At 45.5% G+C, this 24,339-nt stretch overlaps 1 protein-coding gene across 1 annotated transcript in view; it reads left to right on the forward strand.

Annotated features, from left to right (window-relative positions):
* Window positions 1-1,984: 1,984 nt before the first annotated feature.
* Window positions 1,985-24,339, forward strand: part of LOC143774281 (NXPE family member 3-like) — a 161,218-nt gene continuing 138,863 nt past the window's right edge. Inside the window, exon 1 of the mRNA XM_077261708.1 lies at window positions 1,985-2,130. Within this exon, the coding sequence (XP_077117823.1) occupies window positions 2,074-2,130 (57 nt within the window). The 5' untranslated portion in view covers window positions 1,985-2,073. The remainder of the gene's footprint in view (window positions 2,131-24,339) is intronic.

Consider the following 24,339-nt stretch of genomic DNA (forward strand, 5'->3'; position numbering starts at 1 on the left):
TATATACAGCCCACAGTAGCATACAGCACAGAGCACAGCCCACAGAGAACTATATACAGCCCACAGTAGTATACAGCACAGAGCACAGCCCACAGAGAACTATATACAGCCCACAGAGAACTATATATAGCACACAGCAGTATACAGCACAGAGCACAGCCCACAGAGAACTATATACAGCCCACAGCAGTATACAGCACAGAGCACAGCCCACAGAGAGCTATATACAGCCCACAGCAGTATACAGCACAGAGCACAGCCCACAGAGAACTATATACAGCCCACAGTAGTATACAGCACAGAGCACAGCCCACAGAGAACTATATACAGCCCACAGCAGTATACAGCACAGAGCACAGCCCAGAGTACTATATACAGCCCACAGCAGTATACAGCACAGAGCACAGCCCACAGAGAACTATATACAGCCCACAGAGAACTATATATAGCACACAGCAGTATACAGCACAGAGCACAGCCCACAGAGAACTATATACAGCCCACAGCAGTATACAGCACAGAGCACAGCCCACAGAGAGCTATATACAGCCCACAGCAGTATACAGCACAGAGCACAGCCCACAGAGAACTATATACAGCACACAGTAGTATACAGCACAGAGAACAGCCCACAGAGAACTATATACAGCCCACAGTGGTATACAGCACAGAGCACAGCCCACAGAGAACTATATACAGCCCACAGCAGTATACAGGACAGAGCACAGCCCACAGAGAGCTATATACAGCCCACAGCAGTATACAGCACAGAGCACAGCCCACAGAGAACTATATACAGCCCACAGTAGTATACAGCACAGAGCACAGCCCACAGAGAACTATATACAGCCCACAGCAGTATACAGCACAGAGCACAGCCCACAGAGAGCTATATACAGCCCACAGCAGTATACAGCACAGAGCACAGCCCACAGAGAACTATATACAGCCCACAGTAGTATACAGCACAGAGCACAGCCCACAGAGAACTATATACAGCCCACAGCAGTATACAGCACAGAGCACAGCCCACAGAGAGCTATATACAGCCCACAGCAGTATACAGCACAGAGCACAGCCCACAGAGAACTATATATAGCACAGAGCACACAGCAGTATACAGCACAGAGCACAGCCCACAGAGAACTATATATAGCACAGAGCACACAGTAGTATACAGCACAGAGCACAGCCCACAGAGAACTATATACAGCCCACAGCAGTATACAGCACAGAGCACAGCCCACAGAGAACTATATACAGCCCACAGCAGTATACAGCACAGAGCACAGCCCACAGAGAACTATATACAGCCCACAGCAGTATACAGCACAGAGCACAGCCCACAGAGAACTATATACAGCCCACAGCAGTATACAGCACAGAGCACAGCCCACAGAGTACTATATACAGCCCACAGTATACAGCACAGAGCACAGCCCACAGAGAACTATATACAGCCCACATCTCTTCTCTTCCTCCCCTCACCTCCTCCGAGAATGGCCCCACAGTCCAGAAAAAAAAAAACTCTCCTCACCTCTCCTCGTGCCCAGCGTTGCTTCCTGGTTCCTGCTCCTGTCTCAGCAGCTGCAGTCTGCCCGGGACACAGCAGGTGCGCGATGATATGACATCATCGCGCACCCGCAGTGTCAGAGGCAGAGCGGGGAATGATGGGAGAGGAGCGTCTGTAGACGCTCTCTCCTCCATCATTGCATTCAACTGTACCGGCGTCTATACGCCGGTATAGTTGAATGCGACGGCGGGGGCGGCGGATTGGGCGGCCCACCACTGGCACCGGCCCTTCTGGCATTTGCCAGAAGTGCCCTATGGCCAGTCCGGCCCTGCCCCCCACACACACACACACACAGAGCCAGGCAAAAATATTTAACCCCCACAGCCTTGCAAATCTATTTAACCCCTGCTGCATATCCCAAAGCCATAAGAATTTTTACAATGTGAACGAGCCTGTTTGTGAGCATATGAAGTGCTGGGAGATTTCTCTGCTGCGAGTAACGTGAGGTGTGTCCGGTTAGTAAGTGCGACAGTCACACACCCGTCCTCCGACAGTCACAGATGTGGACCAGCAAGAGACTCCTGCTCCTGCTCTGCTGTATGGGATGCATTGGAGGGGTAAGTACGTGGGGGACCATAGTGTAAGGGATAGTACCTGATGGGGGTAGTAGTCTAGGACTGTGTTTTTAGGTTTTCACTGTAAAAATTTTCCAAAATATGACTGATGTTAATTTATGACATCCGGGGCCGGAAACGATGTGTTTTCTACCATGTATACAGCAGAGTAATCTTATTACATAAGTAACGAGTTCGTAATAAAACATATTACACTGGTGCGGAGCCAGTGGAAATACAAGTGCAAGAATAATTCTAGATAAAGTATCTGCATATTAATGAACGGCTAAAAAATATATATATTTTACGAATCGCTTTCCGTGGAGCCAATTTTTACTTTTGCACTATCAATTTTTCTTTCTCGCTTTATCAGACACAGATTTTTTTTTTTTTTACTTTTTCCATCCACACAGAAGTGCGAGGTCTTGTTTTTTCTATGGAATGAGCTGCAGTTTTGAAGGACACCATATGATGTACTGAAAAAAAACAGGAAAAAAGTGTGATGAGAAAACTCAATTTTGTTATTGCTTGCTTTTCTTTTTTTTTGTCTGGTTGTTCTATCAGCGTGCTTTGTGAGGCAAAAGTGATCTGAAGAAGTGACTCTCTGCGTCAGTACAATTATGGTGATGCTAAACTGTAAATATAAATATAAATATATATATATATATATATATATATATATATATATATATATATATATATATATACACATTATATTTTAGTGATTTTCAGACCTGTAACTTGGGCTAGAAAACCCTTTAGAATGACACCTACAGGACAGGATTTTCATGAAGTGATAGATCTGGTTTAGGCAGTTCTCAGTAGGGATGTATATTTTAATGAGCAGAACAATATTTTTTTTTTTATCAAACACAAAGTTCAATAAAAGGAGTAGAAAAAAGTTTTACAAATACGAGAGGAAAATCTTTTTTGAAATGTTTGGAGAGATAATTAAACAGGTTTGTACAAGGAACCGATACGTGAGAAACAATAAGACATTTCACAGTAGGCACGTCCTAGAGACAAATCATACAGTATATCTGGGGCGTCTCACCTAACCACCCTCGGAGTGCACGTTTTATTAACGTACAACCCCGATAGTAATTGAATTTGTGTAGGATTTTGCGGTACTTTGTAAATTTGAAAAAATTAGTGAGCGATTGCAGAAGAAAACCCAATGCCCACTACTATTTTTCACAATGCAAAAGTTTGCATCTGCCATAGAAGGGAAGGTTCACATGACCTCAAGCATAGCAGTGCGGGTATTGCCTACAATGCCTTGTAATTATCACATCACATGGAATAGCACAACCAATCAGGAAGGACTATCATAGCCAGTATAAAAGCTGAGGCAAAGAAAGCAGCAGCCTCCTTGTAGTGAATCAAGATAGTGGGAGGGTGTCACAGCTTAGTAGTATAGATTAGGAAATAAAGCTTCTGTATAAACATTACATAGTGTGTGTGACAGAACTTCAGTTGTAAATGGGTACCAGCCATATAGCCATGACCTGACTGATGGACCAGAGTCCAGTGAATCCATCCACCCATTGTCACAGGGATACCGAGACAGAGAGTGGTTTCCTCCTAATTCAGGGCTCATAAGACTGCAGCGTTTTGCTACACGCATGCGGCGCCCCAGTGTCCTGGTCGTCGCAGTGGTATTGATTTCCTCTTGGGGAGAGTGATGCTACGTTTGGAGGCAAAGAAGGATAACTGCATCCAGGTATCACAAACATGCAACACATTTCACACTCCAGACCACCAGGGGGAGCTTCTGCTCCTATTTATTAGGTCACTCCCCATATATACATATATATATATATAACTGGTAGTCTGTAGGGAAAGTTAGTTAGTTCCTGGCAGAGCTCCAGACAGGAGTTCTGTTAGTTCCAGACCAGAGTCTGAGGAGGACAGAGGGTTAAAGGAGCTGTGCATGCCCTCAGAGCTGCAGCTCCCAGAAAGAGACATTGAAAGGCAGAACTGTATTGCAGCGAGCATGAAGGAAGTCGAAGCAAAGGAGAGGATACCAGAAGGGGACCAGCCCTGCTCAAGCTGTCTCCTTCTGAGGCGCAAAATCCCGGTAGCCGGAACACAGAGGGAGTAAGAACCTCTACGCCTTATTTCAGAGACCGGCAGGGCAGCTAATTGCAGGTTACCTGTCCGCACCTGCACTGTGGATGCTGAAGTCTTCAGTAAAGGCAAAGAGACTGCAACCTTGTGTACTCGTTCTTCTCTGCGCCTCTCGCCATACCACCATCTACACATCGGGAGCCCTGGGGACATACTTCACCTGTGCGAAGCAATACCATCTAGCTGCCATAACATCACCCCAGCGGACCCCTTAAAGCAGCTTCGGTCACCCTGACCGAATACCACAGGTGGCGTCACAAACATAAACTCTATCCCTTTAAAGACCTTTCCCCTCTAATACGGACGTCCCAGGGCCACGGACCGGGTCAGCCACCGTGACATCCCCCTGTGAACCACAGGACCCGGTACCGAGTACCCCACGGCCCTTTGGGGGGCGATCCATGCACCCCTGCACTGGTTGGATATGCTTTGCTTTCCAGTTAGCTATGCAGATTTCCCTTATTCATTGCTTGCAAGGGTTAAACTCTCCTGCTTGTCTCCTAAAACTTTCCGTCCTGAGTTATCTCAGCTGGTCTGATTTTCTCCACCCCCCTCTGGTATAAGTTCTCACCTCTTAACTTTGGTAGTTGCCAGTGATAGCTTGCTATAACTTGGAATTGTTTTTGGAGCTGTGGAAAGAGTCCCCGGAGATTAGTGTTTGGAAATTTGTCTCGTGTCTTCCTTCTACTTATCTCCCTTTTGATTTGACTCTCCCATCTTTTCCAATTATATACCTTATATTCCTTAACTTTGCTGTTTTCTTTTACTCTTGACTGTTTCCCTCTGTTTCTATATTATAGAGCAGGACTAGCGTTCCTGCTGCCCACTGCACTAGCTAGGGCCGTACATAGGGCAAGGCAGAAATAGAAACACGAGCACCGCACAGGGTAAAAGAACCTGACTAGGGACGTCAGGGAGCTTAGGGTTGCTCAAGGCAAGATTCAGGGGTGTCCCTCTAATCTTCTCTAGTTGCAGTGGTTCCCTTTCCCTCCATCTCGCCATGTGCCATTTGGCTCCTTGTTGGAGCATGACACCCATCTCTAGTTCTTCTCTAATCTTCCCTAGTTGCAGTGCTTACCTTTCCTCCGTGCGCTGTATGGCTCCTTAGTGGAGCATGACACCCATCTCTAGTTCTTCTCTAATATTCCTAGTTGCAGTGCTTCCCTTTCCCCCTTGCGCCGTATTGCTCCTTGTTGGAGCATGACACCCATCACTAGTTCTCTAATCTTCCCTAGATGCAGTGCTTCCCTTTCCTCCGTGCGCTGTATGGCTCCTTTGTGGAACATGACACCCATCTCTAGTTCTCCTCTAATCTTCCCTAGTTGCAGTGCTTCCCTTTCCTCCGTGCACTGTCTGGCTCCTTAGTGGAACATGACACCCATCTCTAGTTCTCCTCTAATCTTCCCTAGTTGCAGTGCTTCCCTTTCCCTCCATCTCGCCATATGCTGTCTGGCTCCTTAGTGGAGCATGACTCCCATCTCTAGTTCTTCTCTAATCTTCCCTAGTTGCAGTGCTTCCCTTTCCCTCCATCTCGCCATGCGCTGTATGGCTCCTTATTGGAGCATGACACCCATCTCTAGTTCTCTGATCTTCACGTTTGCACTTTTAGTATTTAGTATTTGTTCAGAAATTTACATTAGTATTTGTAGGCCCAAACCGGGAGTGAAACAATCAGAGGAAAACTATGATAGAAACACGTCACCATTTATGCGTTTATCACCCACTCCTGATTCTGGCTTACAAATACTGATGTAAAATCCGAACCAAATACTGAACGTTTGAACGAGGCCTTGAGGTTTGTCTCCTAGTAAGCTTACAGATGGTAATTTAGTACTTTTAGGTCCTGTAATTTGCTCAACCAAATTTACTATCTTAGGCTTGTTTCACATGTCCTCATATTTCCGATAACGGAAGAAACAGTGCTGGAGATGTCAGTGTCCGATTGTGCATCCACATATCATGGCCTCCTGATGATCCAATATGGTGAAACGCGTTGAATCGTGTCTGAACATCTTAAAACGATGAGTATTTCTCCTCACTTGCTGTTATGATTTATCTATATGTGTAATACCAGCAGACAATCGGATCTGCATGGGATTTATATGGTCTTTCCGCCTTATATTTAAGATACGGCTACCAACTTGGAGCCCATTATCATATATATTTTTGTCTATATTATCTATCTACAGGGTGTCTAAAGGGCCAGTCATCGTGGAGTGGGGGCGCCATATCCGCTGTACAGTAGGGTGCCAACCCCCACAGCTAGGCAGGCTGTTGGACAAGCAGGGAACAGCATAGTGAGGTTTTAGTGCACTAGCACTTTTTGCACTATTGCACTTTTCTGTCTGTGTCTCTGACCCTATCACAGTCTAGATTTTGGTAATTATTAGCCAATATCAGCTTATTATAACCCTATCTCCTTCTAGTTTTTCCTTTCGTATATATGGTGGCCCAAAAGAGACACTAGCCTAGGGCACTCATTAGGAGATCTAGGGACAGCCGACGCTGAGCGGGGGCACCAATCTCGTATGTATAGGGTGCCAACCTCTGCTGTCAGGTAGTATGCAATAGGTACTGTGATAGGGGTATATTAGAGAGCACGATTGTTTGTCTTGTTGACTGTGGTTGTCTTTCATGGTTTTAAAGGTATTGATTAAAATAGTGTTTTCTCTTGAGTATCAATAAGATTAAGGTCATTTTGTTTTGGTTTTTGGATTCTTTAGGACCTTTATTATTAATTTCTTCCTAGTTTTATCAGTGTCCAATTGTGTCATACTTGCGGCACACGCGTGGCAACCATGTGCCGCATCACTACCACACACACCAGTGCCTGAGAAGCAGTGGTACAGTAAGCGCTGTTCCCCGGCGCCAGGTGCTGAATATGGCTCTCATCATTCTCCCCTGCTCTGCCGGCTAACAGCTCCAACAGAGAAGAATGATGACAGATGTATTCAACTGATGTCAGAGACATAAGATGGCGGGTGATGGGACTATTACTCCCATCAGTCGACACCTGCTGCCGCTATTAACAGTGAGAGCAGGAGCAGCTAAAAATAAATTAAAAATCTGGTGTTGGTTCCCCTGTATTTTCTATAACCAGCCAGGCAGAACTCACAGCTAGGGGGTGCAACCCTCATCTGTCAGCTTCAGCAAGGTTGGTTATCAAAAATAGAGGAGCCCCTACACTGTTTTTTTATACATTTTTAAAATATTAGTTCTGGTATTCCCAGGCTGGTAAAGGCCCATGGATATTGACCCCCCATCCTAAAAATAGCAGCCCGCAGCTACTCAGAAAAGGAGCATCTATTAGATATGGCAATTCAGGCGATTTGCCCGGCTCATCCCACTTGACCTGTGGACGTGGCAAGTGGGCTATAAGACACCTATCCATTACTAATCATATAGTTATATGGTAAATAAAGTCACAGCCGGAATAAAGTTTTTTATTTGAAAAAAAACACAAAACACACTTTTAGATTTTTATTTAAAAATAATAAACACACTATATACTCACAAAAACACTCACCTAACGCCCAATTCCACCAAAGCCCTCGATCTCCTGTAATAAAACTAAAATAAAAAACAACAATATCCCTTACCCGTCCGTTTTTCTGTCCCACACTATAATCCATGTCTGAGGATTAATTGCTTTCAACCAGGACGGCGCCAAGAAGCTACCATCCAGACTGAGAACCACTGATGAATGAGCGGCTGCTAGCGCAGCCATCCCCCTTTGGGAACCCCAGAAATGTGACTTTACCCCTGCTTGACTACACAGGAAACCCTCGATAGCTCAGTACCTCTCCACTAGGCCTACCAAGTCATCTGCATTTTGGGGATCTCCCTGGGCAACCTGTTGTGAATTCTGCTTTTGGGCTCCCTCCGGTGGTTGTAGGTGGTAATGCAGTTGTCTCTGGGCTGCAGCCCTGGTCAGGTGTTTCTGCTGATTGCAGTTCTGACTGGGGTATTTAGGTGAGCAGGATTCATTAGTCCTGGCCAGTTGTCCATTGTTCTTGGAGGTTTTGTCCTTGCCTGGTTCCTCTGCCTTGCTGCCAAATCTACAAAGATAAGTCTCTGGTTTTCGTGGCATACATGCCGTGTGCTTATGATTTAGTGCTATTCAGTGTTTTTTTTGTCCAGCTTAGATTGTATCAGTAATTTCTCAGTCTTGTTGGATTCTCAGGAGTTGCAGATATACATTCCATGTCTTTAGTTAGATTGTGGAACTTTTTGTGTTTTCTGCTGTGGATATTTTTAGAGTTTTAATACTGACCGCTTAGTATTCTGTTCTATCTTTCCCTGTTTAGCTAGAGTGGCCTCTTTTGCTGGAATCTGTTTTCTGCCTGTGTGTGTCTTTCCTCTCCTATTCACAGTCAATATTTGTGGGGGGCTGCATATCCTTTGGAGTTCTGCTCTGAGGCAAGTTAGTATTCCTATTTCTATATATAGGGGTATTTAGTCCTCCGGCTCTGTCGAGGTGTCTAGGGTTTGTTAGGCACACCCCACGGCTACTTCTAGTTGCGGTGTTAAGTTCAGGGTTTGCGGTCAGTACAGATTCCACTTCTCCTGAGAAAGTCTCATGCGGCTCCAAAGTCACCGGGTTCATAATAGTACAACTGGCCAACAATGAGTTAAATGCATCTTAGAAGAAGGGAAGAAAGGTGTTGAGTCATTTTTTTTCTGTGGTTTGTTTTGCCTGTTCCTCCCTCTTTTTCTCTGGGTGGCTGAGGAGTCTTGTGTTAGCATGGATGTTCATGAATTGGCTTCTCGTGTGAACCAGCTTGCTGCTAGGGTGCAGGGAATTTCTGATTATATTGTTCAGACTCCTGTCTTGGAGCCGAAGATTCCTACTCCTGATTTGTTTTTTGGTGACAGGTCTAAATTTCTGAGTTTTAAAAACAACTGTAAACTATTTTTTGCTTTAAGACCTCGATCCTCTGGTGATTCCATTCAGCAGATTAAGATCGTTATTTCCCTGCTGCGTGGCGATCCACAGGATTGGGCATTTTCCCAGGAATCTGGGAGTCCTGCTTTGCTTAATGTAGATTCTTTTTTGCAGACTTTAGGACTATTGTATGACAAACCTAATTCTGTGGATCAAGCGGAGAAGACCTTGTTGGTTCAGTCACAGGGCCAAGAGGCGGCAGAATTGTATTGTCAGAAATTTAGAAAATGGTCTGTGTTGACTAAATGGAATGATGATGCTTTGGCGGCAATTTTCAGAAAGGGTCTTTCTGAATCCGTTAAAGATGTTATGGTGGGGTTTCCCACGCCTGTCAGTCTGAGTGATTCTATGTCTCTGGCCATTCAGATTGATCGGCGCTTGTGGGAGAGAAGAACTATGCGTACTGTGGCGTTGTCCTCAGAGCAGAGTCCTGAGCCAATGCAGTGTGATAGGATTCTGTCTAGAACAGAACGACAAGGATTCAGACGTCAGAATAAGTTGTGTTATTATTGTGGCGACGCTTCTCATGTCATTTCAGTCTGCCCTAAGTGGACAAAGAAGATCGCTAGTTCATTTACCATCAGTACTGTACAACCTAAATTTCTGTTATCTGTGTCCCTGATCTGCTCATTGTCATCATTTTCTGTCATGGCGTTTGTGGATTCAGGCGCCGCTTTGAACTTAATGGATTTTGAGTTTGCCAAGCGTTGTGGTTTTCCCCTGCAGCCTTTGCAGAACCTTATTCCTTTAAGGGGCATTGATGCTACACCTTTGGCTAAAAATAAGCCCCAGTTTTGGACTCAGGTGACCATGCGTATGGCGCCGGCCCATCAGGAAGATTGTCGATTTCTGGTGTTGCATAATTTGCATGATGCTATCGTGCTGGGTCTTCCGTGGTTGCAGGTACATAATCCTGTGTTGGATTGGAAGTCTATGTCTGTGAATAGTTGGGGTTGTCAAGGTGTTCATAATGAGGTTCCTTTAATGTCCATCTCCTCTTCTTCCTCTTCCGAAATTCCAGAGTTTTTGTCTGATTTTCAGGATGTATTCGATGAGCCCAAGTCCAGTTCTCTTCCACCTCACAGGGATTGTGATTGTGCTATTGATTTGATTCCAGGCTGTAAGTTTCCTAAGGGCCGACTTTTCAACCTGTCTGTGCCTGAACATACCGCTATGCGGAGTTATGTTAAGGAGTCTTTGGAGAAAGGGCATATTCGGCCATCTTCTTCACCGATGGGAGCAGGGTTATTTTTGTTGCTAAGAAGGATGGCTCCTTGAGACCCTGTATTGATTATCGCCTCTTGAATAAGATCACGGTCAAGTTTCAATACCCTTTACCCTTGCTTTCCGATTTGTTTGCTAGGATTAAGGGGGCTAGTTGGTTTACAAAGATTGACCTTCATGGGGTGTATAATCTTGTTCGTATTAAGCAGGGTGATGAATGGAAAACTGCGTTCAATATGCCCGAGGGTCATTTTGAATACCTTGTGATGCCGTTCGGGCTCACTAATGCTCCATCTGTTTTTCAATCTTTCATGCATGATATCTTCCGGACTTATATTGATAAATTCTTGATTGTATATCTGGACAATATTTTGATTTTTTCTGATGATTGGGAGTCTCATGTAGAGCAATGGTGTTTCAGATCCTTCGTGACAATGCTTTGTTTGTGAAGGGGTCTAAGTGTCTCTTTGGGGTGCAGAAGGTTTCTTTTTTGGGTTTTATTTTTTCTCCTTCATCTATTGAGATGGACCCGGTTAAGGTTCAGGCCATTCATGATTGGATTCAACCCACGTCCGTAAAGAGCCTTCAGAAATGTTTGGGTTTTGCAAATTTTTATCGCCGTTTCATTGCTAACTTTTCCAGCGTGGTTAAACCCTTGACAGATTTAACGAAGAAAGGCGCTGATGTGGCGAATTGGTCCTCTGCGGCTGTTTCTGCCTTTCAGGAGCTTAAACGTCGATTTACTTCTGCTCCGGTGTTGCGTCAACGTGATGTTTCTTTTCCATTTCAGGTTGAGGTTGACGCTTCTGAGATTGGGGCAGGGGCCGTTTTGTCTCAGAGGGATCCTGCTGGTTCCTTGATGAAACCGTGTGCCTTCTTTTCCCGTAAATTTTCACCTGCTGAACGCAATTATGATGTCGGCAGTTGGGAGTTGTTGGCTATGAAGTGGGCGTTTGAGGAATGGTGACATTGGCTTGAGGGAGCCAAGCACCGTATTGTGGTGTTGACTGATCATAAGAATCTTATTTACCTCGAGTCTGCCAAGCGGCTGAATCCTAGACAGGCTCGATGGTCTTTGTTTTTTTCCTGTTTTGATTTTGTGGTCTCGTATCTTCCGGGTTCTAAGAATATTAAGGCTGATGCCCTTTCTAGGAGTTTTTTGCCTGATTCTCCTGAGGTCCTGGAACTGGTCGGCATTTTGAAAGAAGGCGTGGTTCTTTCTGCCATTTCCCCTGATTTGTGACGGGTTCTTCAGGAATTTCAGGCTGATAGACCTGACCGCTGTCCAGTGGGGAAATTGTTTGTTCCTGACAGATGGACTAGTAGAGTGATTTCTGAGGTTCATTGTTTTGTGTTGGCTGGTCATCCTGGTATCTTTGGTACCAGAGACTTGTTTGGTAGGTCCTTTTGGTGGCCTTCTTTATCACGTGATGTGCGTTCTTTTGTGCAGTCCTGTGGGACTTGTGCGCGGGCCAAGCCTTGTTGTTCCCATGCTAGTGGGTTGCTTTTGCCATTGCCGGTCCCTGAGAGGCCTTGGACGCATATTTCTATGGATTTTATTTCTGATCTTCCGGTTTCCCAGAAGATGTCGGTTATCTGGGTTGTTTGTGACCGGTTCTCTAAGATGGTTCATTTGGTGCCTTTGCCTAAATTGCCTTCCTCCTCAGATTTGGTTTCGTTGTTTTTTCAGCATGTGGTTCGTTTGCATGGTATTCCGGAGAATATTGTGTCCGACAGAGATTCCCAGTTTGTTTCTAGGTTTTGGCGGGCCTTTTGTGCTAGGCTGGGCATTGATTTGTATTTTTCCTCTGCATTTCATCCTCAGACAAAAGGCCAAACCGAGCGAACTAATCAGACCTTGAGACTTATTTGAGATGCTTTGTGTCTGCTGATCAGGATGATTGGGTGGCCTTTTTGCCATTGGCCGAGTTTGCCCTTAATAATCGGGCTAGTTCGGCTACTTTGGTTTCGCCTTTTTTTTGTAATTTTGGTTTTCATCCTCGTTTTTCTTCTGGGCAGGTTGAGCCTTCTGATTGTCCTGGTGTGGATTCTGTGGTTGACAGGTTGCAGCAGATTTGGACTCATGTGGTAGACAATTTGGTGTTGTCTCAGGAGAAGGCTCAACGTTTTGCTAACCGTCGTCGGGGTGTTGGTTCCCGGCTTCATGTTGGGGATCTGGTCTGGTTGTCTTCCCGTCATGTTCCTATGAAGGTTTCTTCTCCTAAGTTTAAGCCTCGGTTTATTGGTCTTTATAGGATTTCTGAGATTATTAATCCGGTGTCTTTTCGATTGGCGCTTCCGGCCTCTTTTGCTATCCATAATGTCTTCCATAGATCTTTATTGCGGAAATATGTGGTACCTGTTGTTCCCTCTGTTGATCCTCCGGCCCCTGTGTCGGTTGATGGGGAGTTGGAGTATGTGGTTGAGAAGATTTTGGATTCTCGTTTTTCGAGGCAGAGGCTTCAGTATTTTGTCAAATGGAAGGGTTATGGCCAGGAGGATAATTCTTGGGTTTTTGCCTCGTCCTGATCGGCCTGGGGGCTCTGGTGAGGGTTCGATGACCCTTCCTCAAGGGGGGGGTACTGTTGTGAATTCTGCTTTTGGGCTCCCTCCGGTGGTTGTAGGTGGTAATGCAGTTGTCTCTGGGCTGCAGCCCTGGTCAGGTGTTTCTGCTGATTGCAGTTCTGACTGGGGTATTTAGGTGAGCAGGATTCATTAGTCCTTGCCAGTTGTCCATTGTTTTTGGAGGTTTTGTCCTTGCCTGGTTCCTCTGCCTTGCTGCCAAATCTGCAAAGATAAGTGTCTGGTTTTCTTGGCACACATGCCGTGTGCTTATGATTTAGTGCTATTCAGTGTTTTTTTGTCCAGCTTAGATTGTATCAGTAAGTTCTCAGTCTTGTTGGTGTTATGATCTGGTGGCCTAGGAGTAGCATGAGACGTACCCTGGAGAAGGTGATACCTGTACTGACTGCGCACCCTGAACTTAACACCGCAACTAGAAGTAGCCGTGGGATGTTCCTGACACTCCGTAGACACCTCGTCACAGCCGGAGGACTAAATACCCCTAAAGATAGAAAAGGGAAAACTATCTTGCCTCAGAGAAAATCCCCAAAGGATAGACAGTCCCCCACAAATATTGACTGTGAGAGGAGAGGGAATTAACATACACAGACTGAAATCAGGATTTAGCAAAGGAGGCCATTCTAGCTAGATAGAAAAGATAGGACAGAGTACTATGTGGTCAGTATTAAAATACTAGAAAATATCCACCACAGAAAATACAAAATCTCCACATCTAACCAAAGATATAGAGGGTATATCTGCATCTCCAGAGATACCAGCTTGGATGAGCAAGTCCTTATACAGACCAAGCTGGACAAGACAAAACATAGAAATGCACTTGAACTATAAAGCCACAGCATGTGGACTGCAAAAACAAAACCAGAACTTATCTTTGTAGAAATGAACTGCAAAGCAGGACAGACCAGTCAGAGATGTGAATCCTCCAAAAACAATGGGCAACTGGCACTGACTAAAGGGTGGAACAAAACTAAATAGCCCAGAGAAATGCATTAAGTGGGCCCACCTGATGAAATGCTGTGATTGAAGACAGCAGCGCTACCACTTATAACCACCGGAGGGAGCCCAAGAGCAGAATTCACAACAGTACCCCCCCCCCTTGAGGAGGGGTCACCGAACCCTCACCAGAGCCCCCAGGCCGATCAGGACGAGCCAAATGAAAGGCACGAACCAAATCGTCAGCATGAACATCGGAGGCAACAACCCAAGAATTATCCTCCTGGCAATAACCCTTCCATTTGACAAGATACTGAAGCCTCCGCCTCGAAAAACGAGAATCCAAAATCTTCTCAACCACATACTCCAACTCCCCATCAATCAACACCGGGGCAGGAGGATCAACAGAGGGGACAACGGGCACCACATATTTCCACAACAAAGATCTATGAAAAACATTATGGATGGAAAAAGAGGCTGGAAGGGCCAAACGAAAAGACAAAGGATTAATAATCTCAGAAATCCTATAAGGGCCAATAAACCGAGGCTTGAACTTAGGGGAAGAAACCTTCATAGGAACATGACGGGAAGACAACCAGACCAGATCCCCAACCCAAAGCTGGGAACCAACACACCGACGATGGTTAGCAAAACGCTGAGCCTCCTCCTGAGACAACACCAAATTGTCCACCACATGAGCCCAAATCTGCCACAACCTGTCAACCACAGAATCCACCCCAGGACAATCAGAAGGCTCAACCTGCCCTGAAGAAAAAGGAGGATGAAAACCAGAATTGCAAAAGAAGGGCAAAACCAAGGTAGCAGAACTTGCCCGATTATTAAGGGCAAACTTGGCCAATGGCAAGAAAGCCACCCAATCATCCTGATCAGCAGACACAAAGCATCTCAAATAAGTTTCCAAAGTCTGATTAGTTCGCTCGGTTTGGCCATTTGTCTGAGGATGAAATGCGGAAGAAAAAGACAAATTAATGCCCAGCCTAGCACAAAAGGCTCGCCAAAACCTAGAGACAAGCTGGGAACCTCTGTCGGACACAATATTCTCCGGAATAACATGCAAACGAACCACATGCTGAAAAAACAACGGAACCAAATCAGAAGAGGAAGGCAATTTAGGCAAAGGTACCAAATGAACCATCTTAGAAAACCGGTCACAAACCACCCAGATAACTGACATCCTCTGGGAAACTGGAAGATCTGAAATAAAATCCATAGAAATATGCGTCCAAGGCCTCTCAGGGACCGGCAAAGGTAAAAGCAACCCACTAGCGCGGGAACAGCAAGGCTTAGCCCGTGCACAAGTCCCAAAGGACTGCACAAAAGAACGCACATCCCGTGACAAAGAAGGCCACCTAAAGGACCTACCAACCAATTCTCTGGTACCAAAAATCCCAGGATGGCCAGCCAACACAGAACAATGAACCTCAGAAATCACTTTACTGGTCCGTCCATCTATCAGGAACAAACAGTTTCCCCACTGGACAGCGGTCCGGCTTATCAGCCTGAAATTCCTGAAGAGCCCGTCGTAAATCAGGGGAGATGGCAGAAAGAATCACCCCTTCCTTCAGAATACCGACCGGCTCAAGGACCGCAGGAGAATCAGGCAAAAAGCTCCTAGAGAGGGCATCCGCCTTAACATTCTTAGAACCTGGAAGATACGAGACCACAAAATCAAAACGAGAGAAAAACAGGGACCATCGAACCTGTCTAGGATTCAACCGCTTGGCAGACTCGAGGTAAATCAGATTCTTATGATCGGTCAAGACCACAATACGGTGCTTGGCCCCCTCAAGCCAATGTCGCCACTCCTCAAATGCCCACTTCATAGCCAACAACTCACGATTGCCGACATCATAATTGCGTTCTGCAGGCAAAAACTTTCGAGAAAAGAAGGCACACGGTTTCATCAAGGAACTATCAGAATTCCTCTGAGACAAAACGGCCCCTGCCCCAATCTCAGAAGCGTCAACCTCAACCTGAAAAGGAAGAGAAACATCCGGCTGACGTAACACAGGGGCAGAAGTAAATTGGCGTTTAATCTCCTGAAAGGCAGAAACCGCCGCAGTGGACCAATTCGTCACATCAGCGCCTTTCTTCGTCAAATCGGTCAGGGGTTTAACCACACTGGAGAAGTTGGCAATGAAACGGCGATAAAAATTATCAAAGCCCAAAAATTTCTGAAGGTTCTTCAAGGATGTGGGCTGAATCCAATGATGAATGGCCTGAACCTTAACTGGATCCATTTCTATAGATGATGGAGAAAAAATGAAGCCCAAAAAAGAAACCTTCTGCACTCCAAAGAGGCACTTAGACCCCTTCACAAATAAAGCATTATCACGAAGGATCTGAAATACCATCCTGACCTTTTTCACATGAGATTCCCAATCATCGGAAAAAATCAAAATATCATCCAAATATACAATCACGAATTTATCAAGATAACTCCGAAAGATATCATGCATGAAGGACTGAAACACAGATGGAGCATTAGAGAGCCCAAATGGCATCACAAGGTATTCAAAATAGCCTTCGGGCGTATTAAACGCAGTTTTCCATTCGTCACCCTGCTTAATACGAACAAGATTATATGCTCCTCGAAGGTCAATCTTAGTAAACCAACTAGCCCCCTTAATCCTAGCAAACAAATCAGAAAGCAAAGGCAAAGGGTATTGGAATTTGACCGTGATCTTATTCAAGAGGCGATAATCAATACAGGGTCTCAAGGAGCAATCCTTCTTGGCAACAAAGAAAAAACCTGCTCCCAAAGGTGAAGAAGATGGCCGAATATGCCCCTTCTCCAAAGAATCCGTAACATAACTCCGCATGGCGGCATGTTCTGGCACAGACATGTTGAAAAGTCGACCTTTAGGGAACTTACAGCCTGGAATCAAGTCAATAGCACAATCACAGTCCCTATGCGGTGGAAGGGAACTGGACTTGGGCTCATCGAATACATCCTGGAAATCTGACAAAAACTCAGGAATTTCAGAAGAAGGGGAAGAGGAAATTGACATCAAAGGAATGTCACCATGAACCCCCTGACAACCCCAACTAGTCACAGACATAGATTTCCAATCTAACACCGGATTATGTACCTGTAACCATGGGAAACCCAGCACAATAGCATCATGCAAATTCTGCAACACCAGAAAGCAACAATCTTCCTGATGGGCTGGTGCCATGCACATGGTCAGCTGTGTCCAAAACTGAGGTTTATTTTTAGCCAACGGTGTAGCATCAATACCCCTCAAAGGAATAGGGTTCTGCAAAGGCTGTAAGGGGAAACCACAATGTTTGGCAAATTCTAAGTCCATTAAGTTCAAAGCGGCGCCTGAATCCACAAATGCCATGACAGAAAATGACGATAATGAGCAGATCAGGGTCACAGATAACAGAAATTTAGGTTGTACAGTACTGATGGTAACGGAACTAGCGATTCTCTTTGTATGCTTAGGGCAATCAGAAATAACATGAGCAGAATCGCCGCAGTAAAAACACAACCTATTCTGACGTCTGAATCCTTGTCGTTCAGCTCTAGACAAAATCCTATCACACTGCATAGGCTCAGTACTCCGCTCGGAGGACAACGCCATAGTGTGCACAACTCTGCGCTCGCGCAAGCGCCGATCAATCTGAATGGCCAGAGACATAGAATCACTCAGACCAGCAGGCGTGGGGAACCCCACCATAACATCTTTAACGGACTCAGAAAGACCCTTTCTGAAAATTGCCGCCAAGGCCTCCTCATTCCATTTAGTCAGCACAGACCATTTTCTAAATTTCTGGCAATAAGATTCTACCGCTTCTTGACCCTGACACAAGGCCAACAAGGTCTTCTCAGCATGATCCACTGAATTAGGTTCATCATACAATAACCCTAGCGCCTGAAAAAAGGTGTCTACATTAAGCAAAGCCGGATTCCCAGATTCCAGGGAAAATGCCCAATCCTGAGGATCGCCGCGCAGCAGAGAAATGACAATTTTAACCTGCTGTATGGGATCACCAGAGGAACGTGGTTTCAGAGCAAAAAACAATTTACAGTTATTTTTAAAGCTCAAAAATTTGGACCTATCCCCAAAAAACAAATCAGGAGTTGGAATTCTAGGCTCTAAAACCGGAGTCTGAACGATATAATCGGAAATACCCTGTACTCTAGCAGCAAGCTGATCCACACGAGAAGCCAGTCCCTGAACATCCATGTCAGCGCCAAACTCCTGAGCCACCCAGAGGTAAAGAGGGAAAAAAAAGACACCACAGACTACAGAAAAAAAAATGGCTCAGCACTTTCCTTCCCTTCTTTTGAGAAACAATTAACTCATTGTTGGCCAGTTGTACTGTTATGATCTGGTGGCCTAGGAGCAGCATGAGACGTACCCTGGAGAAGGTGGTACCTGTACTGACCGCGCACACTGAACTTAACACCGCAACTAGAAGTAGCCGTGGGATGTTCCTGACACTCCCTAGACACCTCGTCACAGCTGGAGGACTAAATACCCCTAAAGATAGAAAAGGGAAAACTATCTTGCCTCAGAGAAAATCCCCAAAGGATAGACAGTCCCCCACAAATATTGACTGTGAGAGGAGAGGGAATTAACATACACAGACTGAAATCAGGATTTAGCAAAGGAGGCCATTCTAGCTAGAAAGAAAAGATAGGACAGAGTACTATGCGGTCAGTATTAAAATACTAGAAAATATCCACCACAGAAAATACAAAATCTCCACATCTAACTAAAGATATAGAGGGTATATCTGCATCTCCAGAGATACCAGCTTGGATGAGCAAGTCATTATACAGACCAAGCTGGACAAGACAAAACATAGAAATGCACTTGAACTATAAAGCCACAGCATGTGGACTGCAAAAACAAAACCCGAACTTATCTTTGTAGAAATGAACTGCAAAGCAGGACAGACCAGGCAGAGATGTGAATCCTCCAAAAACAATGGGCAACTGGCACTGACTAAAGGGTGGAACAAAACTAAATAGCCCAGAGAAATGCATTAAGTGGGCCCACCTGATGAAATGCTGTGATTGAAGACAGCAGCGCTGTTGTGAACTCTATTTCTGGGCTCCCTCTTGTGGTCACAAGTGGTACTGTGTGAGTGCTGTCTTTCTGCAGGTTTGTGGCTGGCATCAGCTGTCTCATTATCAGTTGGTTGGTTTCCTATTTAAGCTCACCTGGACTCTCAGTTGATGCCTGCTGTCAATGTATTCAGTGCTATTCTGATTCCTTCTGACTACCTTGCTACCAGTCTCTTCAAGAGAAGCTAAGTTTCCGTTTGCTCATTTTTTGATCATCAGTGTTCAATATGTTTCTTGTCCAGCTTGCTAATATGTGATTTCCTTGCTTGCTGGTAGCTCTAGGGGGCTGAGTTTCTCCCCTCACACCGTTAGTTGGTGTGGGGGTTCTTGAATTCTCAGCGTGGATATTTTGTAGGGTTTTCTACTGACCGCACAGTTCTCTATCTGTCTTCTGCTATCTAGTATTAGCGGGCCTCATTTACTGAATCTGTTTTCATTTCTACGTATGTGTTTTCCCCTTACCTCACCATTATTATTTGTTGGGGGCTTCCTATATCTTTGGGGTTATTTCTCTTGAGGCAAGTGAGGTCTTGCTTTCTCTCTAGGGGTAGCTAGTTCCTCAGGCTGCGTCGAGACGTCCAGGATTTTAGGCACGTTCACCGGCTACCTTTAGTGTGTTTGGTTAGGATCAGGTTTGCGGTCAGTCCAGTTACCACCTCCCTAGAGCTTGTTCTATGTTCAGTAACTTAGCTAGTATATCCTGTGATCCTCAGCCACTAGGATCATAACAGTACAGCAGGCCAAAAAAGTGTTTAATATCATCGCAGAAGTGGGATAAAAGAAGTCCTGAGTACAATTTTTTTTTTTCCTCTTTCTTTGCTGCAGTCTGTCCAGCTTCTCTCATCCCCTTAATCTCTGGGTGGTTTTGAGCTCAGCTGCAGACATGGATATTCAGAGTCTGACTTCTAGTGTGGATCATCTTGCTGCAAGGGTGCAAAGCATTCAGGATTTTGTTGTTCATAGCCCTATGTCTGAGCTAAAGATACCTATTCCTGAGTTGTTTTCTGGAGATAGATCTAGGTTTCTGAATTTTAAGAATAATTGTAAATTATTTCTATCTTTGAGACCTCGTTCCTCTGGTGATTCCGCTCAGCAAGTTAAAATTGTTATCGCCTTGTTACGCGGCGACCCTCAAGATTGGGCTTTCTCTCTGGCTCCAGGAGATCCTGCATTACTGAATGTGGATGCGTTTTTTCTGGCGCTTGGACTGCTTTATGAGGAACCTAATCTTGAGAACCAGGCAGAAAAGGCTTTGCTGGCTATCTCTCAAGGTCAGGATGAAGCAGAGGTGTACTGTCAAAGATTTAGGAAGTGGTCGGTGCTTACTCAATGGAACGAGTGTGCCCTGGCTGCAAATTTCAGAGAAGGTCTTTCTGAAGCCATTAAGAATGTTATGGTGGGGTTCCCCACGCCTACAAATCTGAGTGATTCAATGGCTTTGGCCATTCAGATTGATCGGCGTTTGCGGGAGCGCAAATCTGCGCATCCTCTGGCGGTGTTTTCTGAACAGAGACCTGAGTCTATGCAATGTGACAGAATTCTGACTAGAATTGAGCGGCAAAGTCATAGACGTCAAAATGGGTTGTGCTTTTACTGTGGTGATTCTACTCATGTTATCTCAGCATGCTCTAAGCGCTTAAAAAAATCGCTAAACCTGTCACCATTGGTACTATACAGCCTAAATTCATTTTGTCTGTTACTCTAATTTGTTCTTTGTCATCCTACTCGGTTATGGCTTTTGTGGATTCAGGTGCTGCCCTGAATCTGATGGATTTGTCGTTTGCCAGGCGCTGTGGTTTTGTCCTGGAGCCTTTAGAATTCCCTATTCCACTGAGGGGAATTGATGCTACACCATTGGCTGAGAATAAGCCTCAGTATTGGACTCAAGTGACCATGTGCATGACTCCTGTACATCAGGAGGTGATTCGCTTTCTTGTGCTGCATAATTTGCATGATGTTGTCGTTTTGGGTCTGCCATGGCTGCAGGCCCATAATACAGTTTTGGATTGGAAAGCTATGTCTGTGTCAAGTTGGGGTTGTCAGGGGATTCATGGCGATGCTCCTTTGGTGTCGATTGCTTCTTCCACTCCTTCTGAGGTCCCTGAGTTTTTGTCGGACTACCAGGATGTATTTGATGAGCCCAGATCCGGTGCCCTGCCTCCTCATAGGGATTGTGATTGTGCTATAAATTTGATTCCTGGTAGTAAGTTCCCTAAGGGACGACTTTTTAATTTGTCTATACCAGAACTTGCTGCGATGCGGAGTTATATAAAGGAGTCTTTGGAGAAGGGACATATTCGTCCATCCTCCTCCCCTCTTGGTGCAGGTTTTTTTTTTGTGGCCAAGAAGGATGGTTCTCTGAGACCTTGTATAGATTATCGCCTTCTAAATAAAATCACAGTCAAATTTCAGTATCCTTTGCCATTATTTTCTGATCTGTTTGCTCGGATTAAGGGGTCCAGTTGGTTCACCAAGATAGATCTTCGTGGTGCATATAACCTTGTGCGTATTAAGCAGGGGGATGAATGGAAAACAGCATTTAATACGCCCGAAGGCCATTTTGAGTACTTGGTGATGCCTTTTGGACTCTCTAATGCTCCTTCTGTGTTTCAGTCCTTTATGCATGACATCTTCCGAGAATATCTGGATAAATTTATGATTGTGTATCTGGATGACATTTTGGCCTTTTCTGATGATTGGGAGTCCCATGTGAAGCAGGTCAGGATGGTGTTTCAGGTCCTGCGTGCTAATGCTTTATTTGTGAAGGGCTCAAAATGTCTATTCGGAGTACAGAAGGTTTCCTTTTTGGGTTTTATTTTTTCTCCTTCTACTATTGAGATGGACCCAGTTAAGGTTCAGGCTATTTATGACTGGACTCAGCCTACATCTGTTAAGAGTCTTCAGAAGTTCTTGGGTTTTGCTAATTTTTACCGTCGTTTCATCGCTAATTTTTCTGGCGTGGTTAAGCCCTTGACGGATTTGACCAAGAAGGGTTCTGATGTGACTAATTGGTCTCCTGCGGCCGTGGAAGCCTTTCGGGAGCTGAGGCGCCGGTTTTCTTCAGCTCCAGTCTTATGTCAGCCTGATATCTCTCTTCCTTTTCAGGTCGAGGTGGATGCTTCTGAGATTGGAGCAGGGGCTGTTTTGTCGCAGAGAGGCTCTGATTGCTCTGTGATGAAGCCTTGTGCCTTCTTTTCAAGAAAGTTTTCGCCTGCCGAGCGGAATTATGATGTTGGTAATCGGGAGTTGTTGGCTATGAAGTGGGCATTTGAGGAGTGGCGACATTGGCTCGAGGGAGCTAAGCATCGTGTGGTGGTCTTGACTGATCACAAAAATCTGATTTATCTCGAGTCTGCCAAGCGCCTGAATCCTAGACAGGCTCGTTGGTCGTTGTTTTTCTCCCGTTTCGATTTTGTGGTCTCGTACCTGCCTGGTTCGAAGAACGTGAAGGCTGATGCTCTTTCTAGGAGTTTTGTGCCTGACTCTCCGGGAGTTTCAGAGCCGGCTGGTATCCTCAGAGAGGGAGTGATTTTGTCTGCCATTTCCCCAGATTTGCGACGAGTGCTGCAGAAATTTCAGGCGGATAGACCTGACCGTTGCCCACCAGAGAGACTGTTTGTCCCAGATAGATGGACCAGCAGAGTTATTTCCGAGGTTCATTCTTCGGTGTCGGCAGGTCATCCTGGGATTTTTGATACCAGAGATTTGGTGGCTAGGTCCTTCTGGTGGCCTTCCTTGTCGCGGGATGTGTGTTCCTTTGTGCAGTCCTGTGGGATTTGTGCTCGGGCTAAGCCTTGCTGTTCTCGTGCCAGCGGTTTGCTTTTGCCTTTGCCTATCCCGAAGAGGCCGTGGACGCACATTTCCATGGATTTTATTTCGGATCTTCCAGTATCTCAGAGAATGTCTGTCATCTGGGTGGTGTGTGATCGTTTTTCCAAAATGGTCCATTTGGTGCCCTTGCCTAAGTTGCCTTCCTCCTCCGATTTGGTTCCCTTTTTTTTTCAGAATGTGGTTCGCTTGCACGGCATCCCTGAAAATATTGTGTCTGACAGGGGATCCAAGTTTGTCCAGATTTTGGTGGATTTTTTGTGCTAAGATGGGCATTGATTTGTCTTTTTCTTCGGCCTTCCATCCTCAGACGAATGGCCAAACCGAGCGAACTAATCAGACGTTGGAAACTTACTTAAGATGTTTTGTTTCTGCTGATCAGGATGATTGGGTGACTTTTTTGCCATTGGCTGAGTTTGCCCTTAATAATCGGGCTAGTTCTGCTACTTTGGTTTCGCCTTTTTTCTGAAATTCTGGTTTTCATCCTCGTTTTTCCTCGGGTCAGGTTGAGCCTTCTGACTGTCCTGGGGTGGATTCTGTGGTGGATAGGTTGCAGCAGATTTGGAACCATGTGGTGGACAATTTGAAGTTGTCACAGGAGAAGGCTCAGCGCTTTGCCAACCGCCGTCGCGGTGTGGGTCCCCGACTTCGTGTTGGGGATTTGGTATGGCTGTCTTCTCAGTATGTTCCTATGAAGGTCTCCTCTCCTAAATTCAAGCCTCGCTTCATCGGTCCTTATAAGATTTTGGAAATCCTTAATCCGGTGTCTTTTCGTTTGGACCTCCCAGCATCGTTTGCGATTCATAATGTGTTCCATAGGTCTTTGTTGCGGAGGTATGTGGTGCCTGTGGTTCCTTCTGTTGAGCCCCCTGCTCCGGTGCTGGTTGAGGGCGAATTGGAGTACGTGGTGGAGTAGATCTTGGATTCTCGTATTTCTAGACGGAGGCTTCAGTATTTGGTTAAGTGGAAGGGCTATGGTCAGGAGGATAGTTCCTGGGTTGTCGCCTCTGATGTTCATGCGGCCGATTTGGTTCATGCCTTCCATGCGGCTCATCCTGATCGCCCTGGGGGTCTTGATGAGGGTTCGTGACCCCTCCTCAAGGGGGGGGGGGGTACTGTTGTGAACTCTATTTCTGGGCTCCCTCTTGTGGTCACAAGTGGTACTGTGTGAGTGCTGTCTTTCTGCAGGTTTGTGGCTGGCATCAGCTGTCTCATTATCAGTTGGTTGGTTTCCTATTTAAGCTCACCTGGACTCTCAGTTGATGCCTGCTGTCAATGTATTCAGTGCTATTCTGATTCCTTCTGACTACCTTGCTACCAGTCTCTTCAAGAGAAGCTAAGTTTCCGTTTGCTCATTTTTTGATCATCAGTGTTCAATATGTTTCTTGTCCAGCTTGCTAATATGTGATTTCCTTGCTTGCTGGTAGCTCTAGGGGCTGAGTTTCTCCCCTCACACCGATAGTTG

This window comes from Ranitomeya variabilis, chromosome 5, assembly GCF_051348905.1.
Source record: "Ranitomeya variabilis isolate aRanVar5 chromosome 5, aRanVar5.hap1, whole genome shotgun sequence".
Taxonomy (NCBI): domain Eukaryota; kingdom Metazoa; phylum Chordata; class Amphibia; order Anura; family Dendrobatidae; genus Ranitomeya; species Ranitomeya variabilis.